General features: G+C 34.4%; 1 protein-coding gene and 1 pseudogene across 1 annotated transcript in view; one reads left to right on the top strand and one right to left on the bottom strand.

Annotated features, from left to right (window-relative positions):
• BRINP3 (BMP/retinoic acid inducible neural specific 3) overlaps positions 1–22,362 on the bottom strand; it is a 406,055-nt gene that overhangs the window by 119,905 nt on the left and 263,788 nt on the right. The window contains exons 5-6 of the mRNA XM_042975995.1: positions 12,416–12,521; positions 4,365–4,601 (exon numbers count right to left, since the gene is read on the bottom strand). Of these exons, the coding sequence (XP_042831929.1) occupies positions 4,365–4,601; positions 12,416–12,521 (343 nt within the window). The remainder of the gene's footprint in view (positions 1–4,364; positions 4,602–12,415; positions 12,522–22,362) is intronic.
• Positions 8,510–9,469, top strand: LOC107181285 (annotated as a pseudogene).

Here is a 22,362-nt window from a genome sequence, read left to right as displayed (position 1 = left end):
TATTTTGTGATTGCTTTCCTCACTGCGTCCATTTTGTCTGTTCTATTCACTGTCTTCACATTCACTAACCTTGCCATCCATTGTGCCAAAACTCTTATTAAAACTCTTATTAAAAAGACTGAGCTATTGATTTCAGTTACTGTACTTTTATGTTTTAGAATGTCCTTTAGTCCACCTCTGTAGATTCCAAATCTTGGTGAATGTTTCAACATCTTCATCTACACTATCATTTCTTTCCTTTCCTTTTTTGAACATTTTAATAACAATTATCCGAAATCTTTTCTACTAATTTCAATATTGGAGTCATCTGACATCTATTGTCTGGTTTCTTTTCTCTTTGACATTACCTACAAGGTCTTGTGTGCTCACATATGTTGTAAATTAGGGTTTTATGTCCATCATATATCAAAAGAACTGCAGACTCTTTAGAAAATCTTTCAACCTCAAGAGGCCACCCTCTCCATATTTAACAGATGCTATGGGATTTAATTTTTTCAGGGTCAACTCCTTAAGATCAAGATTTAAACTGCATTAGTGCTGGGCTATAATTGTATAGGACTCAACCTACTTCTGGGTCTCCCCTGTTGTTAAAGTGTGGCTCTTTCAAACTTTCAATTATCCACCTTTTGAGCATTTGCTTCTTCAGGTCTGTAACACTGCAAAGATTCCATTTTATCACTGAGAGATTTTAGTTTATCTCTTTAGTCATCTGCCACAGGTAGATTCAAAATAAGACAAACATTTTTAAAGAGGAAACTGGCCATGAAATTAAAAGCCTTTAAGTCTCCAATATTCTCTCTGTGATCTACACTAAATGCAAAATATTCTTCTGGTTTCAGTGTTCTGGAAGAGCAGCATTTTCCAAGAGTTAATCCTAGGTTCTCAGCTTCTAGCTCTGACTGGAACTGATAAATGTGCCCCAGGGAAAAGCAGCTATAGAAACTGTGTCAATTCATCATTTTCTGTAGGGGTTTTCCATCCTTGCCAGTTTTATTTTCAAGCTCCTCCTTTTCGAGAGTTTTTGTCTTAAGCTCTTGAAAGTCTGTGATTAACTTCTTTCCACTTTCAGAGACTTTTGAATCATTTTATAGCATCTAGCACTGTCTCAAATTCAGCAAATACCTTGTATTAAAACTGAACTTCTTTAGGTCCATCAGATCTAGAATTTTGTCACTCCGATGTCCACAACCACTGAAAGTTTTGCAGGTTTATCTTTCTTCCTTCAGCCACTCTTTGAGTGGCTAAATGCACAGTCCTCAGAGTCTACTCTAAATCAAGAACTGTCAAATGTTCACAGAACTAAGTAAATTAGTGAATAAAAGAAAGGAAGGAAAGAAGCAGGGAGGGAAGGAGGGAGGGAGGAAGGGAGGGAGAGAGGGAAGGAGGAGGGAGGAGGGGAGAAAGAAAGGAGGGAAAGAAAAATGTGAATCGCCAGCTTATACCTCCAGTCAGAAATTTTATTTCAGTTAGTTTTGTTGCTTTTGTGACCTATTACATGCGTAAAAATATAATTTAAAAAATTATTTACCTTCCTAGCACTATCAATGGAAGTGCTGCCTTACTTCAATATACTACATTCTACCTGGAAACAAAATCCAAATGCTCTTTTGGTGATTTGTATTTTAATAAACTTTGCTTTAAAAAAATTTAATGTTTATTTATTTTTGAAAGACAGAGACAGATGAGAGCGGGGAGGGGCAGAGAGAGAGACACAGAATCTGAAGCAGGCTCCAGGCTCTGAGCTGTCAGCACAGAGCCCAATGTGGGGCTTGAACTCATAAACTGTGAGATCATGACCTGAGCTGAAGTCAGATGCTTAACTAACTGAGCCACCCAGGTGCCCTCTATTTCAATAAATTTCCAAGGCAAAATAAAAAATGTAGCATTCCTGTGTGAATTCCACAAATATACAGAGGCCCAGAGGATTCCCTGATCTAACCTATCATACACTGTACTATGAAATGGAAGTTGTTGTTGTTGTTTTTTTTTTCATTTAAACCCAGGGAGACTACCGTATATTATAATTTATCTAAAAGTGCTGTAGTCCATAATTATTTTTAAACATTAGATGGTATGCATGAATAAAACATTACAAATGTCTCAGGCATGGTATCTGACTATTCTACCAGGAAAATTAGAAAGAAAAATTTGAGATTAGAAATTCATTAGGTTTATTCCTAGATAGCTTATTGGTTTTGGTGCATTTATAAATAGGATTGATTCTGTAATTTCTCTCTCTGTTGCTTCATTATTGGTGTATAGAAATGCAACAGATTTATGTACATTGGTTTTGTGTCCTGTGATCTTACCAAATTTTTTTTATCAGTTCTAGCAGGTTTGTGTGTGTGTGTGTGTGTGTGTGTGTGTGTGGAATCTTTTGGACTTTTTATAGACAGTATCATATCATCTGCAAATACTGAAAGTTTTACTTCTTCCTTGTTCATTTGGATGCCTTTTGCACTGTTGGTGGGAATGTAAACTGGTGCAGCCACTTTGAAAAACAATATGAAGACTTCTCAAAAAGTTAACAACAGAACTACCCTGTGAGCCAGCAATTGCACTACTATGTATTTACCCAAAGAATAGAAAAATACTCATTCAAAGGGATACATGCACCTCAATGTTTATAGCAGCGTTATCTACAAAGGCCAAATTATGTAAACGGTCCATGTGCCCACTGACTGATGAATGGATAAAGAAGACGTTGTACTCAGTCATAAAAAATGAAATCTTGCCATTTGCAATGACGTGGCTGCAGATGGAAATAAGTCAGTCAGAGAAAGACAAATAACATATGATTTCACTCATATATGGAGTTTAAGAAACAAAACGAACAAAAGGGAAAAAAAAAAAGAGAGGAAGGCAAACCAAGAAACAGAGTCTTAGCTATAAAGAGCAAACTGATGGTTACCAGAGGGGAGGTAAGTGGGGGATGAATTAAACAGGTGATGGCTATTAAGGCGTGCGCTTGGGATGAGCACCCATTATTGTATGAAAGTGTTGAATCACTATACTGTACACTTGAAATTAATATTACACTGTATGTTAACTTAGTGGATTTTAAATTAAAACTTAAAAAAAGAAAAAATATATAAACTGTAGAAAGAGAGATTCATAAGATTTTCCAACAATTTCAAGGGGATAAGGATCTTTGATTCTAAACAGTTCTTCCTGTTTTTATAAATAGAAGTATTTATATTTGAAAATATTTATAATTGAAAAGTGTTACTTATTAAGCACTATTTTGATCAAAATATACCTCAAGAATTTCTAAATTCATCAATCCTTCCTACATTTATTTGCCTACCCTCTTATTTTATAATTTGGTGGTTCTATTCCACAAAAAAGATGATTTGTTGCAACCATCAATTGTATTGTTTCTTATCTGATGTTAGCTGTGGACTTGTCCTAGATGGTCTTTATTTTGTTGAGATATGTCCCTTCCATGCCTAATTTGTTGAGTTCTTTTATCATGAATGGATGTTGAATTTTGTTGTCACTCTTTAAGTATGTTTGGCTAACCCAATCACCAGAAAAATTCTAACACTCAGTCCTATAAGTCTGGCCTCTTGGAAGTTAAAACCTCTTTTGCCCATTTGAAAGTTAGACATGCCCAACACTTTTGAGTAATAACTATACAATTATGCTCACCATAATCTAAGGATTTTAATTATTCTTTTATCTTGTATTATATATGCTTTTATCAACATTTTCAATTTTATGTTGACACATCCTTAATCTTTTATTAAAATTCAGTGCTTTATGAAATGAAAGCTATTACAGGCTATGTAATCAATAAGAAACAATATTGAAAGCACATATACACACTCATAAAAATTCAGATATAACAAAAACAAAAACCCACAAACATAAATCAAAATTGATTTAAATTTGATTAAAAAATAAAGAGTTCAGTGAAGGTGCACATTCATGAAATTCATGTTAATGTAAAGAAGGTATAGGACAAACAAATGCTCTCTGCGTTTTTGCCTCACAAATGAAACCCATGGGCTATTAGAAAAGGCTAGAGATATATCAGAGAAATCAGATGATAAATTCTTATATAGAGAAAGGCAAAAGCTTTCTTTCTTAAATGACTAATACATGAGTTCAAGAGCAGGTTAGGTTCTAGTGCCCATGGTACATAGCAATACACAAAGCACAATATGTTTTCAGTAAAATACAGAATCATTGGTAATAAAAGTGATATAGATGTCTATTTGAAGCAATAATAACAGAAATTAAATAAAAGGCTTTCCAATTATGTAATAGTTTCTTCCAAAAAGAAAGTAGCCGTTTCAGTATAGTATTTTTTGTTTTTTATTTCTGACCAAGTTTAAGTGTTGCATTAAAACTTATCTTACCTGATTCCTCAAAGTCACCATTGTAGGCTTTCCAGGTTTCAGTTATTCGAAGAAGATTCTCTTCCATGGCTTGAATGTCCATGGAGGGGCAGTTGCATTCTGGAAATTTGGGACCACATTGACACCAGCAATCATTGTCCTTGCAGATGAACTCTCCCTCTGAATTGCAAGCAATGTAGCTCAAAGCCGCTTGTACAAAACGCTCCTGAAGATAGTCTGGAAGGAGGACTTGCAGCCCTGAAAGAGCATAACATGCAAATAAGTTGTTTTTTGTTTTTTGACAAAGAAAAAAGGTATAACACATATTTAAAATCTTCAAAAAAGGCCAACAATTTAATATATAAGTCATGGATTTAAAACAATCATTAGAGGGGTACTTGGGTGGCTCAGTTGTTTGAGCGTCCGACTTTGGCTCAGGTCATGATCTCACGGTCTGTGAGTTTGAGCCCCGCATCAGGCTCTGTGCTGATGGCTCAGAGCCTGGAGGCTGCTTCAGGTTCTGTGTCTCCCTCGCTCTCTGCCCCTCCCCCGCTTGCGCTCTGTCTCCCTCTCTCTCAAAAAATAAACAAACATTTAAAAACAATTAAAAATAGGGGCGCCTGGGTGGCTCAGTGAGTTAAGCAACCGACTTCAGCTCAGGTCATGATCTTGCAATTTGTGAGTTCCAGCGCCACATCAGGCTCTGTGCTGACAGCTCAGAGACTGGACCCTGCTTCGGATTCTGTGTCTCCCTGTCTCTCTGCCCCACCCCCTGCTTGAGCTCTGTCTCTCTCTGTCTCAAAAATAAATAAAAACATTAAAAAAAATTTTTTTAAACAATCATTAGAAAATTATCTAAGCCAAAAAAAGAAAGAGAAAAAAAAAGAAAGAAAAAAGAAAGAAAATGATCTAAGCCTTCAAAATTGCAAATATTTGTAATTCTTTTCAACATGCGCTGATTCTGTGCACTGTCCAAGAATCCCAGAAATGATAGAGGTGTTTAATCCCTCAGATTACCTGATTTTTTAAAAAATTTAATTGGCTCTTTGTTTCTTCATTTATGTAAAAAAAAGTTTTTGAAGTTTTCATTTTATTTTTTTTATTTTTAATTTTTTTCTTTATATTTTATTTATTTTTGAGACAGTGAGAGACAGAGCAAGAGTGGGGGAGGGGCAGAGAGAGACGGAGACACAGAATCCAAAACACATTCCAGGCTCTGACCTGTCAGACCAGACTGAGCCACCCAGGCGTCCCTAAAATGTTCATTTTAATTCCAGTTAGTTAGCATACAGTGTTATATTAGTTTCAGGTGTACAGTATAGTGATTCAACACTTCCCTACATCACTCAGCGCTCATGTCAACAAGTCCACTCCTGGAGCCCCATCACCTATTTAACCCATCTTCCCCACCTCCGGTAACCATCATTTCGTTTTCTATAATTAAGAAAGAATCTATTTCTTGGTTTGTCTCTCTCTTTCTCTCTCTGCTCATTTTTTTTTTTTGTTTTTTTAAATTCCACATATGAACAAAATTATATGGTATTTCTCTTCCTTTGTCTCCTTAACCTAATTGTTTAGAATATTTAGTTATTTTTACATAATGTAGGTAGAACCTACCTTCCTATACCTTTAAAAAGAGATGCATTTATTTTCCACCACATGATTTCAAGTAGTTTTCAATATTTTCTTTTACTTTCAGACTATTAGCCCACATTTACATAGATATCACAAGACAATGGGTTGTGGCAATGGTAAAGGAGTTACAGAATGTTGATGATAATGCTTATCTCTTGTTATTAACAATGCATAACTTATCCAACCCTGTTATTCAGGAGTGATCATTGAGACTACAAGGAAGCAGATGGACTGATTTCCATTGTTACACAGTTCATGTCCTTGCCATGTATTAAGACAGCTCTATGATATGATTCATTACTTGTCTACATGCAAGTTTAGTGAATTGATATCTCTGAGGAAAACATTCAAAAATGAAGATAAGTCTATATGATTAATATTTAGGGTTCTTTACTTGTTTAGTATTTATTATGATACTTCAAGAAAATAGTTTCAATTTCAGCCATCTTGTTACATAGGAAAATTTAATAAAAAAGGTAAATATTCAAAGTGATCAGTATATAAAAAGAAAAAGAAAAAGAAACATCTGGCCAATACCTAATTGCCATTTACTACAAAATTGGATTTTACAATTATGTTTATCTCTTTATCTATCTATCTATTTATCTATCCCTGCAAGAAGAAAACTGACATTCTGTAAAAAGTTTTTTGGGGGATGGGGAAGAAGTCTAGAGACAAATCACTCAAAACCTTTTTGAGTTTTTTAAGGCTCTCCTGGGGATTTTTTTTTAATGTACAGGAAAAATAGAGTAAAAACACCAAAATACTAATTACAGAAGGTCTACTTGGCACTGAGCCATTGCTTAAGGAAGCTGAGTTCTGAGCCCAGGATGTTCTGTTAAAGGGAGCATATGAAACAGGGCACTGGAAATTATAAATGATAATCTAATGGAAATTCTGCAAACTGAAGTTAAGAAATAACTGATGGACTAATAGCAGGCTAGAAATAGTTAAACAGATAATAAGCAAACTGTAATATGTCATAAAAATATTGAATACAAAGTAGTAAAAAAAAAGGCAAAAGAATATAAAATACAGAAGACAGTATAAAAGATATATAAGTCATGACTAAAAGGTCTAAAAATATATTTAGTGGAACCCCAGAATAAGAGGTAAGAAGGAAAAAAGCAATATTTGATGAATAAATATATTAAAAATTTTTCAAAATTGATGAGACACTAAGAAAGCTGTAATGTGCAAATATATGTTCTGGCAAGGCAAAATATACTTTCTGGCAAGACAAGCAGCAAAGTGAAAATGACCAGCTGACTAGTGCTCTTCAATGCTGTTCATCCAAAATAGCGTGAAAAACTAAGGAATTCCTTGGACATTATCAAGTTGCCATCTAAAATTTTCATCACATATTAAATAAACCAAGAGTAGCAATTTGTTGCATTATAAATATTTCTCTTTTGGGGCACCTGTGTGGCTCAGTCTGTTAAGCCTCCAATTTGATCAGGTACATGATCTTCTGGTTCATGAGATCAAACCCCTCAATGGGCTCCATAGTGAGAGTACAGAGCCTGCTTGGGATTCTCTCTGCTCTGTCTGTCCCTCCCCCAGCTTGTGCTATCTCAAAATAAACACAAAAGCATTAAACAAACAAAAAAATAATTCTATTTTAAAATAAAAATATTACATTGTATTTCCTTACGTAACAATGGATGCTTGTCCCGGCAATTTGGGATCTAATAACATCTACTAGAAAGAATTTATGAGTGAGGTGTGTGTATGTGCATATGTGTTTGTTAATTCATTTCACGATCCCTACATATTTTTGTTCTAATATATATTCACTAATAAGCATCTTTCCTGACCTCAGTCACATATCACTGCTATGAAAATAAATAATTGATGATGTGTGTATATTTTACTGACAAGTAGAGATAACATAAAATTTTATGGCATAAATTATACAATACATGCTTTTCTTTTGTTTAATTTTTTAAGTTTATTTATTAATTTTGACAGCGAAAGAGAGAACACACAAGCAGACGCGGGACAGAAAGAGAGAGAGAGAGAGAGAGAGAGAGAGAGAGAATCCCAAGCAAGCTCTGTTCTGTTAGCACAGAGCCCAGTGCCAGCTCAGACTCACAAACCCTGAGATCATGACCTCAGCCAAAACCAAGAGTCAGATGCTTAACCAAGTGAGCCACCTGCACTTCAATATGTACTTTTCTAATAATGAAAATCTTCAAGCTAAAGAATGTTAGCTCTCGATGTAATCATTATAATTACTGGTAACACACAACTCAGTAGATTTAAATTTAGTACATGTATTGGTAAATAATCTTTAAAAACAAATGTTACCATCTTATTGAAAACACAGGATTTTAGTGACTTGATAGGGTTTTAGTGTTTATTAGTTTATGGGTTTTTTGGCTAGAAATATATGTTAATAAAAATCATTTTCCTGCTTTTCATCCGTATATATGTTAAGCTCTAAGAAATCTATTCCAGGGAAGTGGGCTGGCATCCAAGCCCCTGCCATTGTGAATCTGGCGGGAATGGGAGCCATCAGAACGGCCACCATGACTGTGGACAAGAGCAGCACGATGCTGCAGTACATCGACTACAGGATAAGGTGCATCCCTCAAGACTCCCGTATCTTCATTGGCACCTTCAAGGCTTTAAACAAGCGTGTGAATCTGATCCTCTGTGACTGTAATGAGTTTAGGAAGATCATGCCAAAGAATTCAAAACAGGAAGAGAAAGAAGGAAGTCCTTGGTCTGGTGCTGCTTGGGGAGGAGAAACTGGTCTCAATGCCAGGAGAGGGACCTCTTCCCAAAGATACTGACATCGTCTGAGTGACACCTGCTGGAGCTGCCAGAGGCCCAGGGATTAGCAGAGCTGATGACAGAGGAATCCGAGGTGGTGTTCCAATGCCCCACACTCCTGCAGGACTTTCTGTGCCCGGCCGAGGGGTTGGTGGGCCAGCCCAACAGGTGATGACCCCCCCCAAGGAAGAGGCATTTAGGTTGCTGCAGTTGCTGCTATAGCCAGTATTGCCGGGGCCCCAACCCAGTATCCACCTGGCTGTGGTGTCCTTCCCCACCTAAGGGTTGAGAGGAACCCCCTCCAGGCATGATGGACCCACCACCTGGCATGAGGATTCCCACGGGTCCCACAGTGAGGATCCTCATGGATGAGGAAGTCCAACGAGCATGCCCCTTTCAGGATGCAACAGCCTTCCAGGGGGATGAGATGCTTTATTTGACCTGTGGCCACAGAGATATGGATGAAGTCCACAAAGGCATGGGCCCGATTGCCCGGGGCCAAGTTACCACAGGCCTGTTTGTTTGTTATGCCTTTGTGTTCAGTCTCATGAAGTTGTCTGGTTTCCCTTTGGTGGTCTCCTCCCCCGGGAATGCGCCCACCAAGGCCCCAGACTGTTCTTGCCCTCCTCAGCTCCCTGCCTGTTTCCTGAAATGCTGTACATAGTCCTTCTATTTCCTTATGGCCTGTGAAACTAGTCTCTAATAAACTCTCAAGAATATTTAAAAAAAGAAAAAAGAAAATTTGTTCCAATACATCAATAAATAAAGAAAATAGGAAATAAAACAGTTTTATGAGGCACTATCTTTAAATTTTTACTATAAGCAAAACAAAAACAAAAACAAAACAAAACAAAACAATTACAGTGACCTATCAATAAATCTCCTATTTGATAATAAACCAGTCCTCTGTCAATTTTGTTGAAATAAAACATTAAGAACCAACTGATCTGGAAAAGTATTTGTTACTCAATCATATGAATCATTCACATCTCAGTTTCTGGGAATTTTACCAAAAAGTTATTACCAAGACTTAATAAATGACTTTTCATAACTCCTTTACCCTTTCACTCAGAAGTACTTTGTTTGATATGTTAAATTAACCAGGCGTTGCAAACATTGGAATGTTATTAATATATTAATATGAATATATTAATGTTAGTATATTTGTTAACACTTTCTTATGAGTTACTCTTTGTCATATATTACATGTATCATCATCAATAATTTGGAGTTGCAGGTATGGCTTTTTCAAGTTTTGAAGTGTCTGTTTGTAAGCTAACCGGTGAAGCCAGATCTCGAGGACAAACAAGCAGGTAAACCTAGCTTCCTCACTGCCAGAAAACATTTGATTTCAGTTTTTTTAGGTCAAAATTAATGTTCTGTGTGCATCTCTTTGACATCTCATTTCAGAATGTTCATTCTAATATAGTGAGGTCATGGAGTTTTGTTCTGAATTTGTTGCCTGATGCTTTTACCTTGAATAATTCTTATTGATGCTTTCCTTGCTCTGATGAAATTCTACTTCGAGACACCAGTGTTTCCACTTGTCAAATATAGTGACCTAAAATCTTTTATACATTTCAAAGGAATGTATCCTGGGAATGTTGATCCAGAATCAACTAATGCTTTGCTGTTGTTGTTTTTTTTTTTTTTTTTTTTTTTTTTAAGTGGAGAAGGGCTAGTATTAATGGTGAGGTTGAACAAGTAAATCAACATAAATACTCGGACTCTCAGTAAAGATGAAGTCTCAGAAAGAACACATGGGGAGTTGAGGATTTTGATATTAATTTCCTGAAATTATCTTTGGAAAGGTCTTGGCACCACAGGGGTACACATAAAGTTGTGGCAGACAATTGAAAATAGAGGCCTGGAAAATAGAAAAGGTGAAAAATAGAGATACAGGTTTCTGCATTACTCACAGAAATGGTAAAAGGTTGAAACAATAATTATTCAAAAAAGAAGCGCTGCTTCACTTATTCCTGTGCTAATTGTTTTTCAAGACAGATAAGAGGTTGAAGCTTTGCTTTTATAATATAATATTCTAAAAACTAAGCACAGTGATTCACAAATAAAAAAATAATAACTCATGTTAATAAATACATTTTAATAATAAATCCATAAACATATGTCATATAAATATTCCAAATCCTTTTCTATTAAACTTAATGCTCTGATGACAAGTTAATCCATACATTAGAAAAGAGTAAGGAGTAGAGAATTACATGTAATATCAGTAGAGTACATTTGTTTAAGTAAGAAAAAAATATTTCAATAACTTTATATCCAAAATTGATAATGAGAAATTGGATGGCATTCAAAGTTTAAATTTTTAAGTACTTCCTTTTTCATTTGTATACAATTGAAAAGAGATGAGATTCATTTATTATTTAGGGTAAATTTAAGTAACCCAAAGCTATTACATTTTTGAAAATTGAAGTGTTGAGGGAAAATGTCTGAATTTCTGGAACTTTAGAGCATTCTTAGGTAAAACTGAATAATGTAAGTGCAGCTCTAACTTATGTAGTTAGAGAAAAAAGTAGACGAGAGAAAAGGTAGACTAGAGAAGAGTGACTGAAAATTGATCAAGTTGATCAGTCAACTTAATTTAGATAATATGTCCCCACAAACAAGGCCTTTCTGAACTTCTTCAACTAGTACATGTTTAAACACGTGTATTCATAACCTTTCCTGTCATTATAAATAAGTAATAAATAAGTACACACACCAATGACTGAGGACAGTATATATATGTTACAAGTTATTTAAAAATCCTCTATTGAGTTTTCTTACAAAATATAGCAATAGAAAACAAAAGGCAAATTATTACCATGATCACATAATCTATCTCTATGATGGAAGTAATGCAAATATAAATATTTTGTTAATATATTCTCAAATAAGTGTCTATCAGAGGACAAACTCAGCTCTATGTACCATATTAGGCTATGTTTGTTTGTTTAGTTATTTACTTATTTTTAAAGTTCATTTATTGATTTTGAGAGAGGTAGAGACAGTGCAGATGGGGGAGGGGACAGACAGAGGGAGAGAGAGAGTCCCAAGCCATGGGGCTTGAACTCACGAAAATGTGAGATCATGACCTGAGCCGAAATGCTTAGATATTATGTTATACTTAAAATGTCAACAGTTCATGCTACTCTGTGCATTTGATATGGCTACAACTTTTACTAGAATCTATAAGGAAAAAGTCAAACCCAGACAAACCTATGAAAACACAGCTACATATTGAGATAAAGATTACTGTATAGAAGTAAAATATCATGATAAATTTTCAATTGCCACAGATTACCTAATTTAAGAAGTAAAGTGAATTTTAACATTTTCTTCATCTGGTATAGAATGTTATTAGCAATTAAAAATAGGAAATTAGCATTTTATAAGAATTTTAACAGCCTAGTGCTGCATATATGGCTTGTGAAGAAGAAGAAGAAGAAGAAGAAGAAGAAGAAGAAGAAGAAGAAGAAGAAGAAGAAGAAGAAGAAGAAGAAGAAGAAGAAGAAGAAGAAGAAGAAGGAGGAGGAGGAGGAGGAGGAGGAGGAGGAGGAAGAGGGAGGGGGTGGGGGAAGGGAAGGAGAAAGAAATCACAACTGGGTAATTGTTATCCAGACTTGTAGAGAATTAATGAAGTTTTAGCTACATACCTTGCAACTGAATCTTATTCTCAGGACTCTGAACCAGAACAGAACTGACAGAATCTAAGTTGTCATAGTTACTGCAGCCAAGAGGACCAGTCCGTGTTTCTGTTACCTGACAAACAAAACATCAACTTTATTATATAAATCAGACTTCACCATGTTCTTTTAGCTCAATGTAGCTGTCACACACTGATATTATATGTTTGACAGTAAACATCACTGAAAGGCATAGGATCTGATACATACCAACAATACACACACCTAAGCACAGAGAAGACAAATAACTCCCTTTGTCTTCAATTCCATTCTCTTTCCTTTGGCTAGGCATAAATCTTCTGGGAAAATAATAGAAAGCCCTTTTTGGTCAAAAGCATCACTCACCTAAGGTCATTGATTTTAACCAAGATATGACAAGGCCATGCCCCTTTAGATAGAGAGCAAGTTCTGACTCGTATGAGAATTGTTTTTTGTTTGTTCATTTTTCCTCAATAAATCAGACCCATCTGCCAGGCTACTGTCTAAAAACTGATTTTATTATTTTATTCTACTTAAAAATCTATAATTTTCCCATCTTTTATGGTGCTTTCAAAGTCCAAACTCTTTTGCTTGATTTCCATCTGTCCCATTTATCCCCAACACACATTAACTTGCTTTCCAGCTGGACATTCTTAATTCTATGCCTTTGCTCATACATCCTCCACCCCCGTCTTTCTTTTCTCCCCTTTGACTAACTTATTTTATCTCTCCTCAAGATTAAGCACATTTTCAAACACCCACACAAAATATTCCTTACTGACTTCCACTTGTATTTTTCCCATTTCTATAAAGTTGGGGTTTGCAGTGCTCAGCCATAGCACTTAATTATGGAATCACATGTTGCAGACTAATTTTTCCATGGGTCTCTCAGGATGTAGAGTATTAGGAGCTGAGGAGGAGTTTAGGAAATAAAGAGAAATTAAATTTATCCTCAGGATAATTTAAAAAAAACCATAGTTTGAAGCAGGGAAATATTGTGACGATCTTTGTATTTTAAAAAAAGATACTCTCCACAGAACAACCAGAACAGTTTCCAAAATTAATTCACATCATCTCATTTCACCATTCACAACTCCATGATGGCTTTCCATCTTACTAAGGGTAAAACCCAGAACCCTTCCTAGAACTAAACAAATGTCATACTATCCAGTTATCCCTGTTACCTCTCTAAACTCATCCCCTCTCCTCTTTTCCTTGTTCACTCCACTCCAACTACACTTACCCTTTGCGAACATGCTAGTTATTTTCCGACCTTGGGATTTCTGACCTGCTGTTCCTGCATCTGGAATGCTCTTCCTCAAAATATTTATAAGCTCACTGTTTCACTTCTTTCAAATTCTTGTTCAAATGCCACTCTCTTAGGACTACTTGGACTAGCCTATTTTCAATGAATACACCTTCCCACACTTCCCTCTTTGAACCATTATTTCCTTTCCTCCTTACCTTGTTCTACTTTTTCCAAAGTAGTTTTCAGCTTCTAACATGCAGTATAATTTAATCATTTATCATGATTACCGTTGACACCTCTCATCGGAATGCAAGTTCCACAAGTGCAGGAAATACTGCCTATTTTGTTCACTATAGTATCCACATCACATACTAGGTTCTTGTATAAGCCCATGATGAAGTGAAAAAGAAGGGGACAGTTTGAGGGGGAAATCATAACAAGGAAGACAGTAAGGTCGTTATTGAGATGATAAAGCCTGAATAAAGCAGTGGCAATAACATTTATCTGAAGACGACAGATTATATAAAACAATTGGACCTGGCAAGATTAGGAAACACTGAAAATATACACAGTGGAGAGAGGAAAAGGAAACTGAGGTTTCGAGCATAAGTGATAACATTATGATATGTTGCAAATAGGGTCCACTGTGGAGAACATGTAAGGGATTTGGTTTTGAGCATTCTGACTTCTGAATGGAATAACATTTTCAGCCAGAAACATCCAGTAGGAGTAACAGTGCAGATCTCTTTCTTAGAAGTTATGTCAAATATGGGATTACTAACTTGGGAGTCAAACACTTGTAGGTAATAATCAAAGACAAAGGGATAGACATGTCAGCTCAGATGCACTGAGTGAAGGTATAATTTGTACCATGACAGCTCTATGATATTTTGTAACAAGTCCTTTAAAACAATGTATATTGACTATGACTACAAAGCAATAGTTGAGAATGCAGCTTATCATGTGCAAAGCAATACGTTTTCCCTAACATCACACCAACTTTGTCTACTCCCCACCACTCTATTCCAATGGTGATACTGACCATCCCTTATTTTTTTCAGGGAAATCATATCTAATGTTGATATGTATAGCATACATGTATGAGTATGAGTGTGTATATACACATGACATTTAAATATAAATGATTAACAAAAAGGTAAAAGGAGGATTAAAGCCATCAAAGGAAATACTTAAGGTTTCATATAACTTAAATCTTCATGTTGTCCTATCATGTAGTTTAACTACTGTCCACCAACACACACAGACACCAAAATAATAGAAACAAATTCCAGCATTTGTCATTGTAAGGAATTTTTAAGAAGTAAAATTGGCTTGGGGCACCTAGGTCGCTCAGTTGGCTAAACGTCCCACTCTTGGTTTTGCCTTAGGTCATGATCTCACGGTTTTATGGGTTTGAGCCCTGCATCAGGCTGTGTGCTGACAGTGCGGAGCCTGCTTGGGATTCTCTCTCTCTCTCCCTGTCTGTCTGCCCCTCCCCTACTCACACTGTCTCTGTCTTTCCCAAAATAAATAAACTTAAAAAAAATAAATAAATAAAAAGAAAAAAGAAATAAAATTGGCTTCCAGCACACGTTTATTGAGATATGAGATCTTAGAATTTAGAAGGCAATCTTCTGGCACTTAACTTTTGAAAGAAGATCAATGGTAGTATTCCATCTCTTTACAGACCTTCAGTTATATTAAGTCACTGTGTTTTTGAGAATAAATTCAGGAAATTTAAATAATGGGTTTATAAATTTAGAAGTTTGAATACCTTTCTATATCTACAGATTGATTTAATCTCTTGCCTTTCACAATATACAATAATAAAAATCTAGCAGATCCTATTTATAATTTTATTATTTTTAAATTATTATTTGTTTTTGAAAGAGAAAAAGAGAGCACAAGCAGAAGAGGGGCAGAAGGAGAGGGAGAGAGGATCCCAAGCAGATTCTGTCCTGTCAGTGCACACACAAACCTCTGAACCGAGAGATCATGAACTGACCTAAAACCAAGGGTCAGAAGCTTCACTGACTGAACCACCCAGGAGCCCCAATTTATAATTTTATTTTGTTTATTATCACTCAAAAGTGAATTTGCTAATACTTTTCTGATTTAATATAAAAATTCACAAACTCTAGCACAGTCAAAATGCAAACCTCTTATTTTCAATGGTTTCATATTTAAGGCTCTTACATGTCTTATTGCTGTCAACATTAATAAATGCATCCATCCTTGTTTCTTTAATACTATCAAGGAAATGAAATGAAAAGAAACTAATAAAAGCCAATTTATTCTATAAGCATTTCTATAGATATATTAACTCTACCAAAAATGAATTATGTGGTGGTACCACAAATAGCTTGAACTTCTGTTCATCAGCTGATGAACATCTGGTATAGAGGTCTTCATATATAATCTAAAAATGGAAGAGTGATTAAACAGGTAAACATAAAAATGAGTAAGACTAAAAAAAATGAATGCCGACTGGCAACAATCCAGTACTGATAGCTTTCAGTGTTTTGAGAACTGTGATATCGAATGAGAAAATATTTTTTTAAATTTAGTTTATTCATCTATTGGAAGGAGGATGTTGAAAGCAAGGGAATGTAGTCCTTAGTATCCAAAAATGATGCCCTGTCTGAGGTGTCACAGTGGTTTGTGATTGTATCTGAGCACTATGAAGAAAACTGTATGTGTTTGTGGAAGTTGAAGGACCAGTGTGGAGTAGCAAACACAGAAGAGGCGACTTTACCGGGAGAGAAAGAAAAATCGAAACTTCTGAACGTATTTAGGACAAATATGTCTTCAAAATATAACAAATGCGGTGTTTATTTCTATCATTGACTTATGTGAATTGTGTTTTATTTAAAACAATTTTTTAAATGCTTATTTTTGAGAGAGAACAAGTGGGAGAGGGTCAGAGAGAAGGAGACAAAGGATCCGAAGCAAGATCTGTGCTGACAGCAGGGAGCCTGATATGGGGCTTGAACTCACAAACCACTGGATCATGACCTGAGCTCAAGTCAGAGACTCAACAAAGTGAGCCACCCAGGTGCCTCTATGCAGACTGTGTTTTAAATATATTGTTAAAGATCAGAGCGGATACAAAAGATCCTTCAATTTTTCCTATATCGTTCCCATGTTGTTGCAATAAACTACTGCTTACTATTTCCACAGTTGGGAGAATTTTACAGTCTAAAAGAAGAATATAGAACCTTCTTAACTCAAAGAAGTTCCTTGGAAGTAATTATATTAACCAATAGTATAGAGTCACGTTAATTTAGATTAAAATAAAATGGTACAAATATTTCACTCGGAAATAAACCATCTTTATGATTTTCTATCAAATTTCTCTACAGTTTTACATAGTCTAAAGATGATATAATGCCACAGCGATGCAGTGGAGTAATAAAATCAATTCAGTGAGAACTAGTTGAAGAAAAACTATCTGAAGCAGATTTTTTAAACTATTAAAACAGTGAAGAAAATGGGACAAAAGAGTAAACACACAAAAAAACATGCCGCATTCCTAAATGAAATTGCACTATTAAGAGTCCATCACCTTCAAACTCAGGCATTACATATTTAAAATACTTGCAGTCAAAATCATAATAATGTTATATATTTTGAAGAAAACAGACTTAAATGAACATGCCCAGGTCACTACTGTAGCTCCACCAACTTAAGCTATTTAAGCTTCAAGTTTCTATTGGGTGGAATGACTAAAATTTTCCTAGAGCACCGTGTGCTTGGGAAACAAAAATGAGGTGATCCATAAACAGTGCTTACCACGTGCCTGGGCCACAGTAATTAATTCAAGGTAAATGTAAAGTATGTGTAAATGTTTACTATTAAAAAGCAAAGGCACAAGATGATCTCAATTCATGTGAACTTATTGAAATTATCCATACTCTACCTCTCAATCAAGGTTATTAAGATCACAATACTTTTTCTGATATCAGTGCTGAATGTTAACTAACACTTTTCTTTGTAGTTAGAGAGCAGGGGGCTGAATTTTAAACCATCCTAAATCAAACTCACCCTTGAAAGAGACTAGGTAGAAATTTTGTACAAAATCACATCAATACACAATTAGAGCACAATATAGTAAGAATAATCCACAGGTTAAGCTAGAAATATTGGTATAGGAAAAAATAGTTCAATTACATAAAATGAAAAGAACAACAGTAGCTACAAGAAAAATAGAAAAAGTTTTCTGATCTGTAGTATTGAAGACAATCAAGGAGTCTCTCAAAACAAGTATGATTATATGAGAAAATCTTCATCCATGTTGAGGGAAAAAAGCAAAAGAAAATGAATATATACTTCGTAAAATTATACACACACATCCATTATATACATAGCTCTGTGAATGTGATATTGTTCTAGGCTTTTTACAGAATGAAGCAAAGCATTAGTTTGTCATTTTGGCTAAACTGATTATTGTTTATCGACAATTCAATAAAATGCATGATCATATGAATAATATATCTCTTTATCACAGATCTATAAATGCACATTTAAAAAAAAAAAGCTTGTAATGTTCCTGGAAACTTTATCTGAAATCAATAGGGGGACTTTTTTTTTTTTTTATACCTCTTAAAGTATAAAACAGATAAGAATCTGTTTATTCTCCATTACAATGGCTTGTCACTTGTGAACTATTTATTGACCATGTGATAAGAAAAAATATTGAATGGCAGTATCCTTTTTGTTCCAATGCGTCATTTTTAATGACAAAAATAATAAATGTTTATGTTGGAACTTCAAACACTAAAGTGACAACTGCTTTTCTCCTCTGTTCTCATTTATTTGCCATCTTCCGTTAACCAGAAACAAAAATCATTGAAACTAGAAGAAACGGCTGTTCAAGACCATCTTTTATTCATCGACCAAATTTTCATGAACTTCAAACTTTACAGCTTTTTCCTCCTATTTTTTCTTAGATTTCATTTGCTTCGAAGTTATATTAGAGTACATTGAAGTAGTTTTTTGGATAATTTTATATCATCATTGATTGTGCATAAGAAACAATAGAATACTGATAAGTACAACGTAGCTCTTTTATAAGGAGTTTTTAAAAATCCAATCCAATCCAATCCAATCCACTTTTAATATTGAAATGTTATATTTATTTTGTTTTTGTTCAAGGCCACGGTGATGACTATTCTATGATCTAAAGGATAAACACATGATAAATCAGTCTTCCACTAGGAGTAGCATCCTTATTTCTTTTTTTATTTTGTTAAGTACTCATAATTCAAAAAGCACAATTATTTCTTATGAAAAGCAATTAGCCTTTTCCTAATAAACTCATCAGTGAGTAGCCATGAGAAACACTATTTCCCAAGAGTAGAAAATTGTTTTAAGGAATAAATATACTAAGAATTGGGAGATTAACCTTCTCAAGATATTTTAATAGCTTAATCCTTTATTTTATCACAAAGTTTTCTTTATGTTTTGTTATGGCCATTATAATTTTTTTAATGTTTATATCTGAGACAGAGAGAGACAAAGGATGAGTGGGGGAGGGGCAGAGATAGAGGAAGACACAGAATCCTCAGCAGGTTTACACCAGGCTCTGAGCTGTCAGCAAGGAGCCTGATGCCAGGCTTGAACCCCAGAGCCATGAGATCATGACCTGAGCCGAAGTCGGACGCTCCACCAACTGAGCCACCCAGGTGCCCCTGGCAATTATAAAATTACACTCGTCTGTTCACATTATTTTCTTCACTTATTGAACTGTAAACTCCCTATTCATAATTACACACAGTACTTCACACATGGTAGGAATTCAATGATTGTGAAATAAATTGGTGGATAAATATGTTAGTTTTAGTTCGAAATAACAAAAGAATATTTACATTCATTTATTCAACTTTTCTGAGAACCTCTTGAAGAAAATGCAGCAGTGACAGCATACAAAAAGTTTTAGAACTATCAGGAGTCTTAGAAACCATCCAGCCTCACCATCTCATCACACAAATGAAGTATCTGGAGCCCAGAGAGGTTATGGAGCATGCTCAGTATCATGTAAGTGAAATTAGAGCTGGAACTGGGTCTTAAACCTCCTGACTCATCAATCAAAGACCCATTCTGAGCATCATACCGGCTTTCCAAGTTCTATATGTAAGGGTTTTAAACTTTGTTTGCCTTCATCAATTTAATTCATTCTCCCTCTACCTTTCCCTCTCTCTTTAGCAATAGAGTTATAGTAAATAAAAATTTAACTGGTCTAGATTGATGTATAGGTCAGTTAGAATGGGGTAGTATCTTGGGTCATTCTCATGAATAACAAATATTGCCATGAATGTGATGGTTAATACAACTTTACCATGTGATGGTTAATACAACAATACAACTTGGCTTTTAAAAGCCAAATGAATTACCTTTTACGCTAAGTATTAATTTATTAAAGACTTGAAATATAACTTCCCACATGTTCTTATATTATGCTACATTAGACTTTTAAAGAGTAAAATACAAATGCTGATTATTTTTTATTATGTCCTAATATAGGATCTTTTATAGTTGTATATGGTTAAACCTATCAAAATAACAAAAACCTTTAGACAATACCAATATCAAATATATATATATATATATATATAAATTTTTATATGGTATAATATATATGTTGTAACCCATTATTTATAATTAAATCATGATAGGATACTAAAACATACATAATTGTATATATGTAACTATATAAGTCTTAGATATAGGTTATAATTAAATATACAATAATTTTATCATATGATATTCATTTATGATATTATATAATTTTATGATATTATATATGGTACTTGATTATAAATTATATATAATAATTAGAAATTACATACATGCATCATTTCTGTTTATTTTCAAATGTGAATATTAAGTTTAAATGTATTTTTACCGTTTTTTTTCCTCTGCCAGTCATTAATTCTTATTTTAACCTTTTACTGAGCACTTAATATCAGACTACAATTCAATATAGTCTGAGTTCTTTATCCTGCTGCAATATTTCTGGAGCTTAATATTTAATTAAGAAAGAATTTTCAAACATGTTGTTAATTACAAAAAGCATTTGAAAATGTTCATATTGGAATAATGATATTCTAGTAGCAAGAACATCATTTATTTTTAAAGTTACTTTGTTATTTATACTAAGTTTTGTGGGAAAATTACAAATTCATATACAAAATGCTATATGTCCTCAAGTGAAACATACATGAGTAGATCAATGTACATGAGTAGATGCAAAATTTAATTGCATTTTCACATTATAACACACATTACACTTAGTGCATTATACACAATTAATATCATGATTTAAAATATATTGACATCATCAATGTTTCTTGAACCTGTTCTAGCTGTTTAAAAGAAGTTTAAAATAGTACATGATATATAATCAATGCTCAGATGACTCATATATTTACATAGGAAGCACAAATACGAATCAAATACAAATTGAATGTAAAGGAGCATACACCATTGTTGAATTATTTATCTATGCAAATAACTTTATGCTGAAAACTATTTCTCCTAATTTTACTCTCCATAATTTCAATAAATAACACACTTTTAAATATTAGAATCATCCATTTATAAGATTGCATTTTAAAAAGCTATCTGGACTTTATTCTACAGGAGGAGCAGTGATACTGTAAACAGGATAAAATGTATGATCGTAAATAATAAGTTATGTATTTTCATAACGCATGTGCAAAATAAACAACAGAACTATGAACTGTAAAATGTAAAGAATGAGACACAATGCAGATCAAAATATAGCATGCGAAATAAACTATTAAGTTGTGAAGAGAATAATACAAAAGACAGGGTACACTTTATTTAGGGACAAAACAGAGTATGTCTTCTTGGAGAGCAATTGCTTTAGTGCAGTTTTCATTTACACCTGCCACCATGAGTCCAGGCATGGCTATAATGATTGACCTATTTTTTTCATACACCATAAATCACCCTCCATCACAGTTATACACAAACACCCACATGTAAACCTGTTGAGACAGTCCATGTATGTCCTTTGGTACACTTTAAAATATAAAATTACACATGAGGCTAGAAAAAAGAAATTTTCTTAAAGTGTCTATTCAGTTTGATATGGAATAAGGTAAAGTGGACACAATTTAGTCACAGCAAGGTTGCCAAATAACATCAGGACTCCTTTGTGCTTAATCCCAGGTTACCATGGAATTTCAGTGTGTGGCACTTGATTGGTCTTAAAGAGGCCAAATCTATAAGCTCACTCCTACAGATGCTGTTTGATTTATTTTATAAATAACGCAGAGCTTAAAATCACAGCAATTGGAAGAAACTATATAGAAAAAAAAAGTTTTCATTAGGTTCCTAACTACATATACATACACACTTAGAAAATTGACATTTTCCTAAAAGCTACATTTGTGTACCTGTAACTGATCATGTTACATAAATGGGAACTTTGTACTTCATTATATGAAGTCTAAAGGAATATTGTTATTGCACTAGAGTTGCCTTAGAGTTTTCTGATGGATTCAGTATTAATAATTAAAAAACAGAGAAGTTTCACTGCCACAGGGCAGCTACAAACAACAAAGAGCTTACAACCTGGTTTGGGGCCTGGGCATGTCACCTGCATTCTGGTGAGAGTCCTTAGGCAGGCACCGCAGTTCTTGTGGCCGGTGTGGACCTGAAT

This window comes from Panthera tigris, chromosome F3, assembly GCF_018350195.1.
Source record: "Panthera tigris isolate Pti1 chromosome F3, P.tigris_Pti1_mat1.1, whole genome shotgun sequence".
NCBI lineage: Eukaryota > Metazoa > Chordata > Mammalia > Carnivora > Felidae > Panthera > Panthera tigris.
Note: the sequence above shows the minus strand (reverse complement) of the source record. Positions and strands in the feature narration are given on the sequence as shown.